The 18,357-nt window shown below is 37.7% G+C and overlaps 1 protein-coding gene across 6 annotated transcripts in view; it reads right to left on the bottom strand.

Annotated features, from left to right (window-relative positions):
* The window catches only part of LOC124151490 (sodium/calcium exchanger 3-like), a 136,648-nt gene that overhangs the window by 16,371 nt on the left and 101,920 nt on the right, over positions 1-18,357 (bottom strand). For 3 of the 6 annotated variants that reach the window (XM_046523980.2, XM_046523981.2, XM_046523984.2), the window contains exons 3-5: positions 13,844-13,879; positions 11,476-11,600; positions 1,698-1,797 (exon numbers count right to left, since the gene is read on the bottom strand). In XM_046523980.2, the coding sequence (XP_046379936.1) occupies positions 1,698-1,797; positions 11,476-11,600; positions 13,844-13,879 (261 nt within the window). Of the gene's footprint in view, positions 1-959; positions 972-1,697; positions 1,798-11,475; positions 11,601-13,843; positions 13,880-18,357 lie in introns of all 6 variants that reach the window. The other 3 variants (XM_046523985.2, XM_046523986.2, XM_046523982.2) reach the window with 2 other exon arrangements.

Raw genomic sequence — 18,357 nt, 5'->3', positions numbered from 1 at the left:
AATGTGCTCTGTTGCCAAACAAAGCACAACAGAGCTCTAACACATCTGTAAAGAAGGTGTTTACAGCAATACACACAATACTTGTATATTGCTATGCTGACAGCTGTGAATATGTCATAAGCACATAGTTTCATATATATTCACATAATGACATGACAGGGACAATACCGAATTTGTGTGATATATGTATATTCTACATAATTCCTCTATCTACCTACATCTATGTACAGCTCCGACACTGACAGTTTCTGGTACAAAGTCCAGTATATACACTTATATATGAATACATAATACACACATCGCAGTGACTTGGCAGCATACCCACCTTTACACATCTCGGTTTTCGCTTTCTTTTCTGTTCAAACCAAAATTGTTCAGAAATGCACTTGCTCCTATCTAATACTACAATGCAATATGAACTTCTTCAAATATTCACCTCTTCTGATAAGAATAATTATTGTTACATACAGGACATATTTTTCACATAAAACTAGAAAACTGTCTTTTTTAATCAATTGGTTGACCTGGCAACATGGAGCAGTTGACAAAATCAAACAATTTGTGACATTATTTTTCTCAAACGATCTTACTATACACATCAACTCTATTTGTTGGCTGAGAAAATTGAAAAACTGCTGAAATTTGCTTTTACAACTACCAGCATCTATTCAAACAGTTGAACCTGCAGTCGAATGTCCCTGACCCTGAACCAACATCCATCCCATGGTAGTTGTGGAACTTGTCACTCCACATTACAGGGAAACACACTAATAGATTTCGGGAAAATAGTGAATTATCATTTATAGTAGTGTTATTGACAGGTTCCAAGTACACAGTGCAAGCTGTCTAATATTAGTCCTTGTGCCCTGCCACCAGTTAGTAGTAGTACCTTTTATACATATGCACACGGAAACCTAGAAAGTCCATACAATGCGTATTTCTTAGATAAAAGACTTTACCCCTGCAAGCTTCTGTAAATGATAATAGGATTAAGTGTTAATAAAACTTCTCTTCAATGTCCCTCTATTATATATTACTCTATATAAAAAACAAACAAGGTTGATTATTCATTTGAAAAAGGAATAATTCATATGACAGCTGTTTGGTATGAAAATTAAACACTGATCAAATACATGAAGAACAGGTGTAACTGTTGCTGTTCAAGCTGCCTTGAGAGTAGGAATGGTGAAAAATGGTTGGTGTTTTGTAACTTCTATCTACACCATCAGAGTATTTCTGCCACACCTCTAGGATCTGAAAGTGTTGATAGTCAACTCTGAACCATTAAACATCATACATTAGGCCAATATGAATTAACATGTAGATTATCGTCCGTTCAAAACCTCCATTAGTTTCTTTGCAATTTAGCTCTATCACAGAAATGTTTTAAGTATGTGTATCCAAATGACCATGGCCTTGCTTTGAAAGATTCAAAAAAGAAAGAGCAACATCTCTCCCTAATTAACTTTCTCGACAAAGGAGGATAATCTGTTAATTAATCCATAATGGTCAGAAGAATTTGGAATAAGTTATAGCTTGGCTCTGCAATCAAATTGGTACTTTCAATTGAAAAGATACATTTTTCATTACAGATAGTGTATTTAAGAAAAAGCAAGTATGATAATCATATTTGTTTGCTTGAGGGCTTGGTTCCAAGGCATACAGATACAAGAGTGATTAAGCTATGCGGTACTAACCAGCGCTGACAGTGATGGCTTCTGAGAACTGCTCCCTCCAGGACGATGTTCCAACAACCAGGGATACATTGGCCTTCTTCAGCAGCTTGTCCACAACACTCTGGAAGGCAACAGACAAGTATTAGTGCGTGAGTTAAGTTCAACCCTCTTGAACAGTATTTCAGACATAAAACTATCAGTATAATTTTGGAGGAAAGCCAAAGTGACCTAGGCCATAAGTGATCACCATTCTAGTACTGACAGGCCAAGAATCACAATCACTGTGAATCTAGGATTCAAACCTCAAATCATCAGATTCTGGCATGGAAAAGGGATGCAACTATGCACAGGAACTGCAGAACCTAGGACCACTGTGCCAACCATGCCCTACATTAATACATAACAATTAACAAGTGTGTTTGGTAACGATTTGTATTAACAAACACAGACATTGCATTATATTTGGACATTCATACTTTTTTCACTAGATTGTATTCTTGAAATGACAAAAACACTGATGGACTACTTCCACATTTTTGGGGAAATCCCTGGTAATTTCGTAGAATGCATAATACAAAATTGTTTCTTAACATTTAGACACTTTAGACTAGAACTCAGCATTTTTGCGAATATTGGGAATAGTCAGAGAGTGTTACCACATGCCTGTGCACGAATATCCTCACTACAACCCATCCTTGTAAACAAAACAAAGAAATGCACAACCAAACTATCAACTCGACTCATGCTTAGACTGACAATGACAGTTCTCCACAGTCTCTGAATTTACTTCAATCTTCATTTGAAACATATCATAATCACCATTCAATGATCGGCCAATTGATCCATGATGACTAACACTTGTAATCACCACAGGTTTCTTAACAACTTCAGCAATTTCTCCTGTCATGTAGATCATGTTGGCCATTTTGACTTCCTATACTTGATATAAATGTATTACAATGTACTGTCACTGTGACTGACTTACTGAGGCAGTTCTTCAGGCAGTTCCCATCTAATTATGAGATTTGATTTTATTAGTTGAAACCAAACTATAAAAGATGTTAGTGTAGAGCAAATATAGCATGTGCTCATATCACCTCTCCTTTTGAGGACCTATTTTATTCTATCACTCAGCAAGTGGTTGTATGGCTTTATTTTGGTAAAGATATACACATTCTAAACTTACCTGATAAAAATTAAATCTTCCAAATAATTTGGAAATGTTGTCAACTTCAGTTGTGTTCTTTTTAACCTTTACTTCCAACACATGTGGCAATATGGCCAGTGTTCTATACAACCTATGGTTCCCACATATGTGGCAATATGGCCAGTGTTCTATACAACCTATGCTTCCAACACATGTGGCAATATGGCCAGTGTTCTATACAACCTATGCTTCCCACATATGTGGCAATATGGCCAGTGTTCTATACAACCTATGGTTCCCACATATGTGGCAATATGGCCAGTGTTCTATACAACCTTTGCTTCCAACACATGTGGCAATATGGCCAGTGTTCTATACAACCTATGCTTCCAACATATTTGGCAATATGGCCAGTGATCTATACAACCTATGCTTCCCACATATGTGGCAATATGGCCAGTGATCTGTACAACCTATGCTTCCAACAGATGTGGCAATATGGCCAGTGTTCTATACAACCTATGCTTCCAACATATTTGGCAATATGGCCAGTGATCTATACAACCTATGCTTCCCACATATGTGGCAATATGGCCAGTGATCTGTACAACCTATGCTTCCAACAGATGTGGCAATATGGCCAGTGTTCTAAACAACCTTTGCTTCCAACACATGTGGCAATATGGCCAGTGTTCTATACAACCTTTGCTTCCAACACATGTGGCAATATGGCCAGTGTTCTATACAACCTATGCTTCCAACATATTTGGCAATATGGCCAGTGATCTATACAACCTATGCTTCCCACATATGTGGCAATATGGCCAGTGATCTGTACAACCTATGCTTCCAACAGATGTGGCAATATGGCCAGTGTTCTAAACAACCTTTGCTTCCAACATATTTGGCAATATGGCCAGTGTTCTATGCAACCTATGCTTCCCACATATGTGGCAATTTGGCCAGTGTTCTATACAACCTATGGTTCCCACATATGTGGCAATATGGCCAGTGTTTGATATGGCCAGTGTGTGTTGCAATACATAATGCAAAAAGGATAGATTCCCATCCCCACAAATCATGTGCCCTTGCAGCCGTTTAACCATGATCACATGTGTGCCATTTTGAACATTAATTCTTTTAATTTTAATCAACATGAAACAGATATAAAAAGCAAATTCAATCTTTTATAATGAATTTTTTAGACCTTTCCATGACAACACAGCCACAATGACCTTTTACTTAATATTGAGATAGTTTTATGATCTATGCGGCATGCAAAGCAAGATGGCTGAACTGTTAAAAACAGTGTAAAACTCCTCTCGATGTTTCCCTACACCAGCATGCTGCTTCTGTTCAGCATGGCCTGTCTTCCACCAGCCTGGCGCTCCATACCATCCACACATACCTCCCCAGCTCTGTGTTAGATGCATGATCCTGTTTCCTCATCCCCCATAAAGGTCTATATAGTCTACAGTGTTTTCTCTTCACATACTGCATTGTTGATCTGTTTAACTGATGCAACATGGCTGGCTTCTATCAGAGGAACAGTTACAGGTCACAACCAGTACTGACACTTTGCTCAGTTATTGCATTTTAATTCACTTCATGATCCCATCCTTTTGATATCATTATCGACATCTGACGATGAAAGTGGACGTGTTTAATAGGTACAGTGAGTTCAGCACCAATTAAGACACTTAGGTGAAGTGACAGGCAAGTCATGAGTTGTCCTCAGGCACAGCCTACATCAGTGAACACATTCTGTGTCTCTGTCATACAGATATGAAATATGAGTGAGTGAGTGAGTGAGTGAGTGAGTGACCGAGTGAGTGAGTGAGTGAGTGAGTGAGTGAGTGAGTGAGTATTTTGTTTTGTTTTGTTTTGCGTGTTTGTTGTTTAACTCCGCACTCAGCAATATTCCAGCTATATGACGGTGGTCTGTAAATAACTGAGTCTGGACCAGACAAACCAGTGATTGACATCATGAACATCAATCTACGTAATTGGGATACAATGACATGCATGAACTAAGTCGGTGTGCCTGACCACCCGATCCCGTTAGTTGAGTTGAAGTAGTATTATATCATGGCAAGTCAGCTTAATGGAAAGCAAGAAGTGATTGTGAAACCAAGGATTAAGGGAATGGTGATGACAAAACAAGAACCATAATCAGGAAAATCTGGAATTCACAACAACCAAAGGATTCCAGAATATCCAAGGGATGCAACTCTGCAAGGCACACTGGTCTGTCAAAGACAATTGGACCACACATACCCCTACATTCAAGCTAAGGTATGGGCTCATGACAACAGTGTCTGTGCCAGAATACTTTCTTGTGGAGTATTACCAGCACCTTCTGACATGTAGGTGATGAGACCCTGGCCAACTTGGAGTCTTCACTTCAGATATGTTGGCATAGCCAGGAAATAGGGAACAGATTGCACCTCATTCCATCACAGACAAAACAATTTTGGCTTTCTATTTGTCAAGATGTTGTTTAAGTACTTACAGAGATACATTACACCATGTACTTACTCACATACATTACACATTAATCTTGGTCACAAGAAAGGCGAATGGGCAAATTAAGCATCACTTTGTAACAGTTGACATATCAAGATTACTTTTCACCTTCAAACAGTATACCTGAAAGAACTAAGAAGAAATAAATGGAAATCCTTACTTCATTAACGATGTATGATACAAACATGGAATCAAAATCCTTTATTTCTATCAAACAAACCAGATTTTTGTCTTCCGGTCTCTTGTACCACAGGGTGAAGAGGTCAAAGTGTGCAAGCCTTAAGGTTCATTCTCTTCTCCTATCACTGATTCTCCTCTCTCCTCATTTACATCAACCAGCAATATTTACAGTTTCTCCTTCAATGAGTGAGTGAGTATGGTTTCACGCCGCTTTAAGCAATATTCCAGCAATATCACCGTGGGGGACACCAATATGGGCTTCACACATTGTACCCATGTCGGGAATCGAGCCCGGGTCTTCGGCGTGATAAGCGAACGTTTTAACCACTAGGCTACCCGATGCCACTTCTCCTTCAAGGACCAAACACATTATATAAACCTTTCATACGGATTACCTACTTTTCTTACTTTGCAATGTAAAGTATTCCTGAAACACACTCCAGGAAGATTGTTTTATCTAGGGGAACATCTGTTTTAGAAATCAAACCACCATGAAACACATTCCCGACATCAGCCAGGGCTGTGTGCTATGTACATGCACTGTTCTGCCCCAGTGACAAAACAATTCTGGCTAGATAGATAGATACACTGGATGTAAAAGACATCAGCCAATATACCTGCTCCCTTAGTTTCACTGTTGCTATTACATGATCTATTTCAGGAAACCTACTTCTCTTGGCCACAAAATTCACAACAAATTGCCTGAAAAACACAAGCATGCCCTAGGAACTTGCTTCAGGGCATGTCCTTCCTTGTTGGAAATCAAAGTAACGACTTCTATTTTCGTATTGTGCAAATTTCATTGCATAAAGCGGAAGACGTGGGAGTTTTGTTTTCATGTAGCCCAAAGCTATGTAGCCCAGTATGAATTGTTGGGTATCTTCTGGGCAATGTTGAATGTATGTATTACTATCAGTAGACTGAATGGTTCAGTGATATAACGGGGTCACAACTAATGTTTAATGTGTGTTGACATTTACACATATTACATTCCAATTCACGCCTCCAAATATTTATAGATGGCTTAGTGGTCCATTCATATAATTTCCACAGCTATTTTGCCCTTTATGCCAAATGGAAGTTGTTTCGGCCGAAAATCTACGATGGTTATTCTCTTGCATTGACAACTTATATTTAGTAATTGGCAAATGCATCATTCTGAAAATAAATGCTATGGTGGTCATATTTAATAGCATGACTACTTCCTTTAACTATATATGTTGTCATTGCAAAGGTACTTTAAATAGTCTCCGCAGTTTAAGAGGAAAAGTGAACGATGTCAAAGTGTACAGTGTGAGTTAGGTTTGATTTTATGATGCTTTTAGCGATATTCGAGCAATATCACAGCCGGGGACACCAGAAATGGGCTTCACATATTGTACCCATGTCGGGAATTGAACCCGGGTCTTCAGCATGACGAGCGAACACTTTAACCACCAACTAGGCTATCCGACCACCCCCAAAGTTTATAGACCAAAAGATTGCAGATAAAGATGCCCCTGTATGAGATTCCAGCCATCCTTGTTGCAGACTGATTACACATTGATACATGCAGACATCACTGAGTAATGGGCACAATGACATTATTAAATTGGTTGCCAAGCAGCATTAAAATTTAGCAAATTTAAAAAAATACCACATTTGCTAAACCCAAAGGTTTCAGATGAAATACCAAAAAGGCACAATCTTCATGGAAGGCTAAACTAAAACAAAACAACAGAATAAGGAATTCTGTATGCTGGATGCTGAATACAAATATGTTCTATCAATTTCTGATGTATATATACAAATAAATCTTTTAGATAATGCTTTATTTTACATGCAGATTGAATGTTACAGGTCCCAAGTGGCATAAGGTCTCTCTCACTTGTAATTATATCATTCACGCATCTACTACTGATAAATATTTATTCATCAGAAACTGGTAGTGATTATCTGCAGTGACTGGAGTGTTTAAGTGCCAGGCCTTGGAATAGCTATTCCTATAACGTCCATATTCATGAATCATTGTCAGATTATCAGTACACTAAGGTCAGTCAGTAAAAGCCAATTATACTACAGTAATATAGTAACCAGTCAAAAAACTAAAGATACACTGGACAAGTAGTAGGGTTCACTGGTTGGCCTGTGTAATAACCTATCAGTTGAGAACTGGATAGGTGAGTAGGTATAGTTTGTTTGTTTGTTGTCTAACTCCACAATAAGCAATAATCAAGCTATATGATGGCAGTCTGTAAATAATCAAGTCCAGACCAGTCAATCCAATGATTGACATCATGAGCATCAATCCATGCAGTTAGGATATGATGTTATGCATCAACAAAAGTAAGCGAGCCTGATCACCCGATCCCGTTAGTCACCTTGTATGACAATCACGACCAATTCTAACCCGGATCTTCACTGGGGAGGTATGTATAGGTAGGACAAAACTACTGGATTGCACATAACGGTACTTAACTTTCATGTCAAGACTTGCTAGGCTGGTCAAATAAACACATCTACTTCAAATTTAACATTAGATAATCGATACTTCTTCAAAATAATCCATGTTTGTGTTTCTTTTTGTGTGCCAGAGATCAGAATATGCCTAAGAAGCTCTTACACTTTGGATATGTTCATTATAGTACTGAATGTAAATATGTGTAATTATATCCAAACTAACATTTTGAATCAAACAGGACATAGTCAGTAGGTTGGCTTTGATAGAGATTATGGAAATGGGTTTCTCACATTAATTTCCAATTATGGCAGAAAAGTACAGAAATCAATGGAAATCAATTATGGTTGTTCAAGAAAGAAAGTATTTCAAATAAGCAAAGCTTCCGACTGTGGTGCAGTCCCAAAGTGAAAGGAAAGAGGCTGTCAATGACTGCCAGTATGTAGACTTAACTACTGTATTCCACGCCACTGTCCATATGGAAGACCGTACAATGGAAGAGCACACATGATGTAATGCTGATCTACAAAGACAAATGTGTCTCTAGGGCTAGGTCAAAGCCATTATGGAGCACTCAAGGGGAAAGAGAAAACTATTGAAAAACAACCATCTCTATGGAGTTGTGAAAGAGAATCATCTTCTCAGAGAATCGAAATCAAAGAACATTCTTTGAGAAACTTGCTGAAAATGACTCATTGAGGGTCTTCCTTGAGGTTCTTCATGGGAGAGTGCTGTTTCAAAAGAGATAATTAGTCAGTTTGAAATTGGAAAGAGCGTATTACTGAAAATCGTGAAACATTTCTTCAACCCATTTCCAGTGTTTCAAGGGATGCAACACTAAGCAGTTCCCAGGATGGTGTTAATGATGTTCCTATAGGTAACCAACCATCCTTCACCTGTCTTTCTGCTACGAGAGGCATATGAGAGGACAACATTTAAACACTTCACTGACTGTGTGTCAGTGTGTAAGGAAAGGTTAGACAGGGGAATGTTTTTCAAGGTATCACAAAAATATTGTAATCAATTACTTCATCACATGCCTGCACCAAATTTCTCATCACATTTGACATACAATATGATTTTCATAGAAGGAAAATGTTTAACATACCACAAATCAGCACTGGCTACATCAATAAAACTAACCGAACAAGTTTGCTATTTTTCTAAACTCAAGGATATTGTTTGATGTCATTTCAACATGTCTTTTTTCAAATTCTGTTTATTAAAAGTATGTTGTCGATATGATTTTAAAGATCATCCAAACATGACAAAAAGTCATAAATATATTCATTAAAGACACTTGGTATCGATACAATTAAATGATGGCCATATAAACACCTCAGGCAAACCTATAAACTGGCTAGATTGCCAAGTGTGAAAGACAACACACTGGCTCAGGTAAATCTAATTGCAAGGTAATTCCACCTCCCTTCAAAAGATGACACTGGAGAAACATAAACAGCAGATGCCTGCCAGGAAGCCATGGAGTTGATGTTGCTGCAATCACTTGGCCACTGCTGAGTAAAAATCCTAAACATATCGATCCTTGGACTTGTGCAATTGATTTTGGATAGAGAGATAGCTGTATCCCATTTTGAGCAAATAAACTGGTACCATTGTCTAACATTGGCAGGAATGGATTGCAAATATCAATGGAGCAACACCCACATATCGATGGTTGAGTGAGCCAAATGTACATTTATCATGACACACCGAGTGTGTGGGTTATCTCCGAGGTTTACTGCTTGGGAGTAGTACTTTGAACAACTGACCAAGTGATTCCATACAAAGAGTATTGCCTTTACAACAAAACAACCCTTGGAGTACTTCACGATGAAAACCACGTGGGGTTTCAGGGGTATAATGGTTCTCTATATGTTTGTTGTAAGAGTGAAAATGGATCAGACTTGGTACCAAGCCAGTGTGATATTACTAGAAATATGTAAACTGCGGCTCTAAACAAACCCTCTTGTGATGTAAGATTGATACTGTTGTTGAAGTTAAATTATCAGGGAGTAAGAAACTCGCGAAAAGTAAAGCACGTCATGTTTACACTTTCTAGGAACACCTGGTGTCATCAATTATCTATTCAAATAATTTTCGCAGCTATTTTGACTTTTAAACCCAATGGCATCTGTTTCAGCAGATAATATAAATATAGACTGGTTGACATTCTCTGGCATTAGCATTTTATATTTGATTCATTCGGGAAAGTAATGTTTACAAACTGCAGAAGCTAAATCAACAGTGTTGTGTTCAAAAGAAGTTCTGAAGCATTTCAAAGATTTGAAAGTAATCAACACTGGCAGCTCTGCGTGTCAAATCTAAAATTCAAATATCTTAATACATGGCTTTTCACACTGTTTCTACATGCCCTTTTATAAAAGTGGATTTGGATTTGAAAGCTGACTGCAAAACTGGTAAAAATATCACATTTTTCTAGGGAAGTTGGTTTGTTTCATCAAACCCTAAATAACACAGCAACAGTGCTCAATGTTTTCTTTTCTTCAGTGATCACACGGCTTCAAAGACATTTAAGCTACTTTGATAGAATATGTATTGTTCTCATGAATTTTTCATGAGATCATATTCAAATTTTAAAACAGTGAACATTATCAAAATGATAAAAGACACAACACATTCACATATGAAATGTTATTAAAAAGCTAAAAAATTAATGAAGACCATGAACACAAAGTTGATATTATCCTTTGTACTTAAAAGTTTTTTTTGCCAAATGTCACAGAGGCCATTCTTCCTTGATCTATAGCACAATAAATGAATCAAGGTCTTTGCTCCACAAAAGTTGCTTGCTCATACAAAATTCTCTAAACAAGTTACAGCAGCACCAAAATCAATATCAAGTTCAACTCTTGGCAAGAACTACCAAACCCTGACACAACTCCTACCAAGGCGCACCATCATGGTCAAGATGATATGGGCTGCTCCTGGACCTGAGTCATCCCATAACCATTGAACCAAAGAAAGTAGCCAAATAGAAAACAGCAAAGCCAGAGGATAATCAGTCTCGATTAGCTGCCCAAACAGATTCCATTGGGCTTAAAAGGCAAAATAACGGTGAAACAATATGAATGGCCGGCCCACTGGTGTTTGTGAAAAGGGTAAGCATAACCTGCCCTATGAGTCGTACCCACTACTTACACAATCTGCAACTTTCTAGGATGCATATTCTGTCAGGACAACAAAGTTCCATATCTCAACAAAATGTCAATTTAATGGAGTTGACAATGTTTCCTGTGAGGGGCGATAGGGTAGTCTAGTGGTTAAAGCGTGCGCTCGTCTCACTGAAGACTCCCCAGGTTCGATTCCCAACATGGGCACAGTGTGTGATGCCCATTTCTAGTGTCCCCGGCCGTGATATTGCTGGAATATTGCTAAAAGCGGCTTAAAACCATACTCACTCGCTCAATGTTTCCCGTACAGATACCTATTGCTATAATTAGCAACTAACCAAGAGGGCTGAAATTTCTTAAGATAGAAAAGGTTACCTTGAATTCCAGAGATTCCTTAATTGTGACAGCCACATTGGTAATATCTCCAAGTCTGGGTTTGGCCATGTCTGCAAGGCTGGGGTCCTCAGCATTGGTCAATCTTTCATCATTGTATTTACCTAGTAAAAACAACAAAAACAAGCATGTTGAAGGAAGGTGTGAAATATATTGGCTCCTACTAGTAGTGCTTTAATTGTGCTGTTGGGCTTATCTCTAGAGTGAAGCATTATACATTACAGTTTATCAGAAGAAAGGATGGAAAGAGGTTAGCACAGACAGAGCTGAAGTTTGATTCCAAACATGCATTACTGATGATTGATGACTGTGATATGAAAGTTACGTTTCAATATCATTCACTTCATATGTCATCAAGGAGTGTGAAACCAATGACATCCTTGACCAACACAAAAGCAAAGAATTTGGTCAGATTTTGATTGCATTATTTATACATTCACAATGGGTTTTTTCCACATGAAATTTCATTTTCATTATCCCAAAATGATATAATGTTGTTAATATCAATTTGGAAAACCTTTGGAAAAACATTTTATTCATTTTTTGAGGAATCAAATCATTTCAAACTTCTGTTGAAGCTGGGTTATATGGGAGTAGGAGTTACCATAGGTAAAGTTGGATGAATGGTCATTGACATTAAGAAACATGAAGCATTGTCTGCATGTCATGAGCAGGGAGTACAGGCAGAGTAACAATACAACTATCAAGAGATATTAGTAAGACATGATAGCATCTAGGATTGGTTCAGCATCGGAACAAAAACGAGAATGAGTTAAGAAAATAATCATTACAATTACAGAGACACTTTAATACAGCCAGTTTTATAGAAAAGGGATGAAACATGTTATCGATTGATATACATTAAAAGGCTTGAGAATGGAAAGGCAAAGAACATATGGAAATCATATTGGAAACTTAAAGACAGTATCATTCACTTGACCAAGGAAATGTAAGGATGCATTACCATTAACAAAAAGAGGGATTTTAAGACAACAATATCAAAATATTTTCTCATACATGGAGCAAGGACAGATATTTTTCAATCTTGGAGTGTTTGGAACAATGATATTATTACCAAAAGAATGATTTAGACAATACTCAAAAACTTGCAATTTATAAACTGCAAGAATTAATGCATTGGCCAAAAGAAACATAAAACCCCATGAAAAACATTTCTTTCTCCTCCTGAAATGCAAGGCATTTTCTTCTCTGTTCTGGAAAAATCACACAAAGACAAGGAAAATTTAAATTGTAAACATGCATAAACAACTCCACCGTCCTAGTGCAAAATACTCTCCCCAAGTCCATCAACATGTGTATGAACATTCCAGTACAATACTCAGATGGCACATCTAGGAACTGTGTCTGTAAGGATCTGTGCTCAACTGGTTTCATCAGGTACTAACAGGGAGAGAGACATGGCACCACTTGACAAGCTGTATCTAAACTTTGAACTGACATACACAAATGACCGAAAGGTAATTCCAGGTTGATCTTATAACTATATCGTCCAAAAAGTATTTGTACCATTAGAGCCAAATAGCTTTTGCAATGGCACAGAAAATGAAGCATTAGGTACCTTGTTGTCAAAAGAAATACTAGACAGGCAGATATTTTAAATGACTCAGTCAATTGACTAGAGCCTAAAGTTTGTTTTTGTTTGTTTGTTGTTTGACACCACACTCAGCAACATTTCAGCTATATGACAGCAGTCTGTAAATAATCAAGTCTGGACCAGACAATCCAGTGATTGACATCATGAGCATCGATCCATGCAATTGGGATACGATGACATGCGAGAACCAAGTGAGCGTGCATGACCACCCGATCCCGTTAGTCGCCTCTTACGACAAGCATAGTTGCCTGTTACAGCAAGCATGGGTTGCTGATGACCTGTTCTACCACGGATCTTCATGAGTGCCTAAAGTTGCAGACTTTCGAGTGAATGGATTATTACAATAAAGTGTTAAGACCTTCGCAGAGCTTCGTGTCCTACCGAACTGTACAAGTCGTGTAAAGGTGTACCATGTTCCCCTACAACTGGGACAACACACAACAAAACAGACAACACACAACAACGATGTCTTCTCAACCAGCCACTGTCCAGTTGAAGTAAAACACACAATATTTCTATAGTGGGAACAAATCATAAAAAATAACACTATCAAAATGCTGTGGTAAAACGGAAAAAATAACGTCAAACCATGCCAGACTGGCGGCGCCACCTCCGTGAATCGGAGCTGGGTGCTGTGAAAAATTGCAGGCTATAAGCATTGCCAGCAGCATGTCATGAGCTAGGGCTACAGGTAAAGTAACAATACAACTATCAAGGGCACACCCAGATACTTATCTGCTACCGGAGACTCTGCTTGGTCAGAATCTTCGTCTAAAATCAATTAGAATTTTTCAGTGAAACTAACTACTTCTAGTGTTAATGTTATGTCATGAACAGAAAATGATTTTTTGCATACAGGTTTCGTCTTAACAATTGATTAGCATGAGATAGTAATATTAGAACATTCTTTTGCAGTTTTATTGTTAAAAAGTGAACATGAAAGAAATTGATTATGACACATTCTACACGAAATTGTAATGTATCTAAAGAATAATACCCTGTTTAAAATATGCTTACAATAGGTATGTGCTCATCAATGTATTTCAAGTAGTAGCACTTTTTGTTAGAAATGTCACATGTAATAGAAATTCTGCAAAAGGATCACACATCAATAACCCTACACGGCAAAACAATAACCCTTAAAAAGTTTTGACTCCATGGAGAAATGGCTTTCAAGATTTTTTATCGAACATCAATTCTCAAATAACTCTAGAGGTTCCTGCAAATTCAAAGTCTGTATAAATTAAAACTTACAAGGCATAGAACATGAATATGGGATTCAGTGGGGGAAACGACAAACAAGATAACCCATGATCACGTCTCAAACTTGCCACGTTGTGTCAAGTACAATCATTATCAATCTAATATAAATGTACAAAAGTGTGATATATATAAAAGCAGTTTACTTCTTTTGTATTACGCAGCATGGCATGTAATCCCTATATAAACAGGTAATGATACATTGTAAATTGTTCAGGGTCACTACAAGAACAAAACAGAGACGAAAGGGAAAGATACTATGCAATAGAACTGCTTGTAAATAATATTCATTTGATGAAGATCTTAACAGCAGAAGAACAATGGTATCCAGTATGGCGGTATCAGTGAAGACAAGCTATTGATCATGTGGCAACAAGGTTGTCCTTCCTTAAGGAACTACGTCGGCCATTGTTCAGCTTGTCACACACACCATACACCATTATCCTTCATGATTATCACATTTCATAACACTCCTTTATCTTCCAGAAAGACTGCATGTCCCAATACTTCCTATAACACATGTATGGGGGTTGTGTGATGTGACCATGTTACATTAGGCTAAGGTGGCAGGTGCAAAATCAACCTTTGTGACCTAAATGTATTGTGCAGATATGGCCCAAGGTGTTATGCAGAAAATCTACCTAAAGCTTGTGTTAACATGATTCCTTGATGTGATGGAAACAAAGGTTTTTGTGCTCTAGTAAAACAAACCATTTAATGGTGAACTCGTAATATGTGTATAAACAATGTAGAATGGAAATACAACACATGGTCACATAGAACAAGAAATATTGGATAATTTGCAAAATTACAAGTCCAATATCCATTAAACACTTTCTTACATTTCTAGATTCAAGGCAACATTTCACAGATCATAAACAACCAATGATATGAGAAGTTTGACCATTGTTGACTAATTAGCAAGATTAATCATTGACAAATTATAAAATGTAAAATGTCCAATCCAGATCTACGTTAAAGAAGTATGTTCAGGAACATCAATTTTTATAATCTCATGTAAGAGTTGCACATTTGCAATCGGATGAGAAACCCCTATGAAAAATACCCATACACTCATTAACTTCACTTCAAGAAATAACTGTTAAAAAACCTGGAAATATGCCACCTTTGATAATATCTTTATTAACAACTCAAATCTTCATTACACTGGGGCAAAATAGAATTATGTTATTATCTGCTTCTGCTTTAGATGTTTTTAAGTTATCTCCATACTCCTATACATTATGATTTCCCTTTTATGTCAATGTACAGCCTTAAAGTAAAGTTCTGCTAAGCAAGACACAATCTAGGGGATAGTTGTAAGAGATGCTGCCATATCTCCTTCCAGCACTTCACTGAACAAGAAACACAATCTGAATGATAATAACATGATATAAAACTGTATCTTCTGCCAAGAATGTGTGTGGTTTACAGTCTGCAACGTTATCCTGCTTTGCAATGTGTTAATACCATGACTAAATAATGCACTTACATGCAGATATAGACAGATGATACATTACTGGATCTGATGCATGGAATATAGGACAAAATAGAAATGCCGAGCTTCGTATGAAAGGTAGGTGTAATCACTGTAGTACACTTTTCAATGTAATCAAACATTTCAAATTGCGGTGACCTCATTTTCTTATTCTTTATCTTTATATTTACAGTGCAGCACCTAACAAACATAGATCCAAGATAAGAGGAATACCTCAGTTGTAATAAAGGCACAAACTTATCATCTTGAAGGAAGAGCTTGTAATCATAACTATTTAACTCATGATGATTTAAAGTTTCTACCTTATGCATTACGTTACCGGTTTAACATACAATGGACACACTAACTACATGTAAACACACTACAGCATCCATCTTTCAGTCACAACACCAGTCTGCATTAGTCGTGCTATAAGTCAGCTTAAATAAGGAGAAGATGCGGCATATTAACTGCATACAATTCTCATGAATCTTCCAGGGAGATTGGATCCAGAAGCGAAGGTCACTCAGACTGCACTCTATGTTCCTTTACTTTTCGCTCGGGTTACATAGGTGAACCATGAAGAATTACCATCTTCAGCCTGTCTTACAGCTATGATGGTTGGTTATGCACAATGATCCAATAAAACTTACAACTAATCAGAAGTTCCTATGCAAGTCATTTCACATCCTTGTACTACTTTCTCACAGCATACGGCCTGCCTTGAAGTCAGCTACTTCACACAAGTTTCCCTCAAGCAAGTCGATCTTGAAATGATTCAGCTTCAAGGTTGTACAAACTATATACACTAAATTATGGCGTTTCTCTGAGGAAGATGAGAAAATGAAACGGCTTGACACCACAAGCACCAGAACTTGCAGTGCTACAGATGTTTTTCAAGAATATCAACACCTCACTTTACACTTAAAGGTTGTTATTAAATCATGAAGAAACTACATGAATGCCAGTTTCCAGGTCTTATAGGACTGCCTCCGTGGTCTAGTGGTAGAGCATCTGCCCGGAGAGAGGAAGGTCTGGGGTTTGATCCCTGGCCGTGTCATACCAAAAGAGGTTAAAAGATGGTACTTGTTGTTACCCTGTCTGTCGCTCGGCATCAAGGGGCTAAAACAAGGACTGGTTGGCTCAGAGTCAGTATACTGTGTCTGAGTGGGGTATTTATGTTAAACTGCGGCATGGTATCTCAATGTGCTAGCACCATAAATCGGCATCAGTCCAGACTAGTACAAGCAGCCACACACACACACGTGCATGGACGTTGCTATATAAGTGCAATAATCTTGGGACGCGATGTTAAACCCCACTTCACCTCACCTCCAGGCCTTATTATACACTTTTTTGACTAAGGAAAGGGTTTGGTGGCTTTTGGTTGCTTAGGTATATAAAAGCGACAAACCCTTTCCATATTCATAAGAAATCGATTGCCCAATTCGATTGCATGATTCTGACTACATCATGAGCAATTGTTTATGAATCACTATCAAATAGTGATGATACCAGGTGATCACGAAAAGGTTAGCATATCCTGCCCCACCAGTGACACCATCACAAACACATGCAAAGGCAAGTCAACTGTTCACTGGAAAAAACATGGGAACATATGGTACAAGTCAAAATAGGGAATTACACTGGACATCAATTTTGTCACTGATGAGTCAAATTTGGAAATGTCCTCCACATGTCTACCACTCTTTGAAAGCTTCATGGGGGCCTTGAATGGTGTAACCTTCATCAAACAAGTTCTGAGAAAGAGTCGTATGATGCTCTTTGCAGAAGGAACATGCTCAGTTGTACTCAAAAGTTGTAAAATGTAGTTTGTTGAGCTCAATCTTATAACTTTTCTCAATAACAAGTGACATGGATCAAATGGTGCCATATTGTTTGTGCTCCTGAATATTTCTCCATTACAAACCGAAATTTGGCACAATCATGCTTAACCATCATGGCTGATATTCTGCTTTCATTCTAACCAGTTATCCTTGATAAAACTTTGTGGTCAGGACATTTTGATATGCAACAAGAGCACTAGATGACTTCTATGTACTGGTCCTCTGTAGTTCTGACAAATTCTGGTCAAACCCAACAACTGTTCTGACACAAAAAATCTCATAACCTGTACCATTGAAAATTTGTGGGAAACTTCTTTTTCTTTCCTACATTGATATACATTATTACCACTGGTCCGGAATCAACTAGTTGGATCCATTTCCATGCTGTGCCAGATGAAATGAAGACCATTACTCTGGGATGCTGATTGACTGATATTCAACAGCTCACTCCTCGAAATGGGATGAACGAACGTTGTTACATAAATGTAATGCTGCTCCATTGATTGAGAATCTCATCAGACTGCAAGGAAGCAGTGCTAATGATGGCACATAAAAGAAGAAGATCTGATCAATCTTAATTTTCAAACTATATAAATTACAAGTTTACATTTGACAGAAGGATGACATTCATGAAGGACACAGGTATCATAATATTGTGATGAGAT

The sequence above is a fragment of the Haliotis rufescens genome, unplaced genomic scaffold, assembly GCF_023055435.1.
Source record: "Haliotis rufescens isolate VD_foot unplaced genomic scaffold, xgHalRufe1.0.p SCAF_3, whole genome shotgun sequence".
Taxonomy (NCBI): domain Eukaryota; kingdom Metazoa; phylum Mollusca; class Gastropoda; order Lepetellida; family Haliotidae; genus Haliotis; species Haliotis rufescens.
This window is presented reverse-complemented; position numbering and strand designations above follow the sequence as displayed.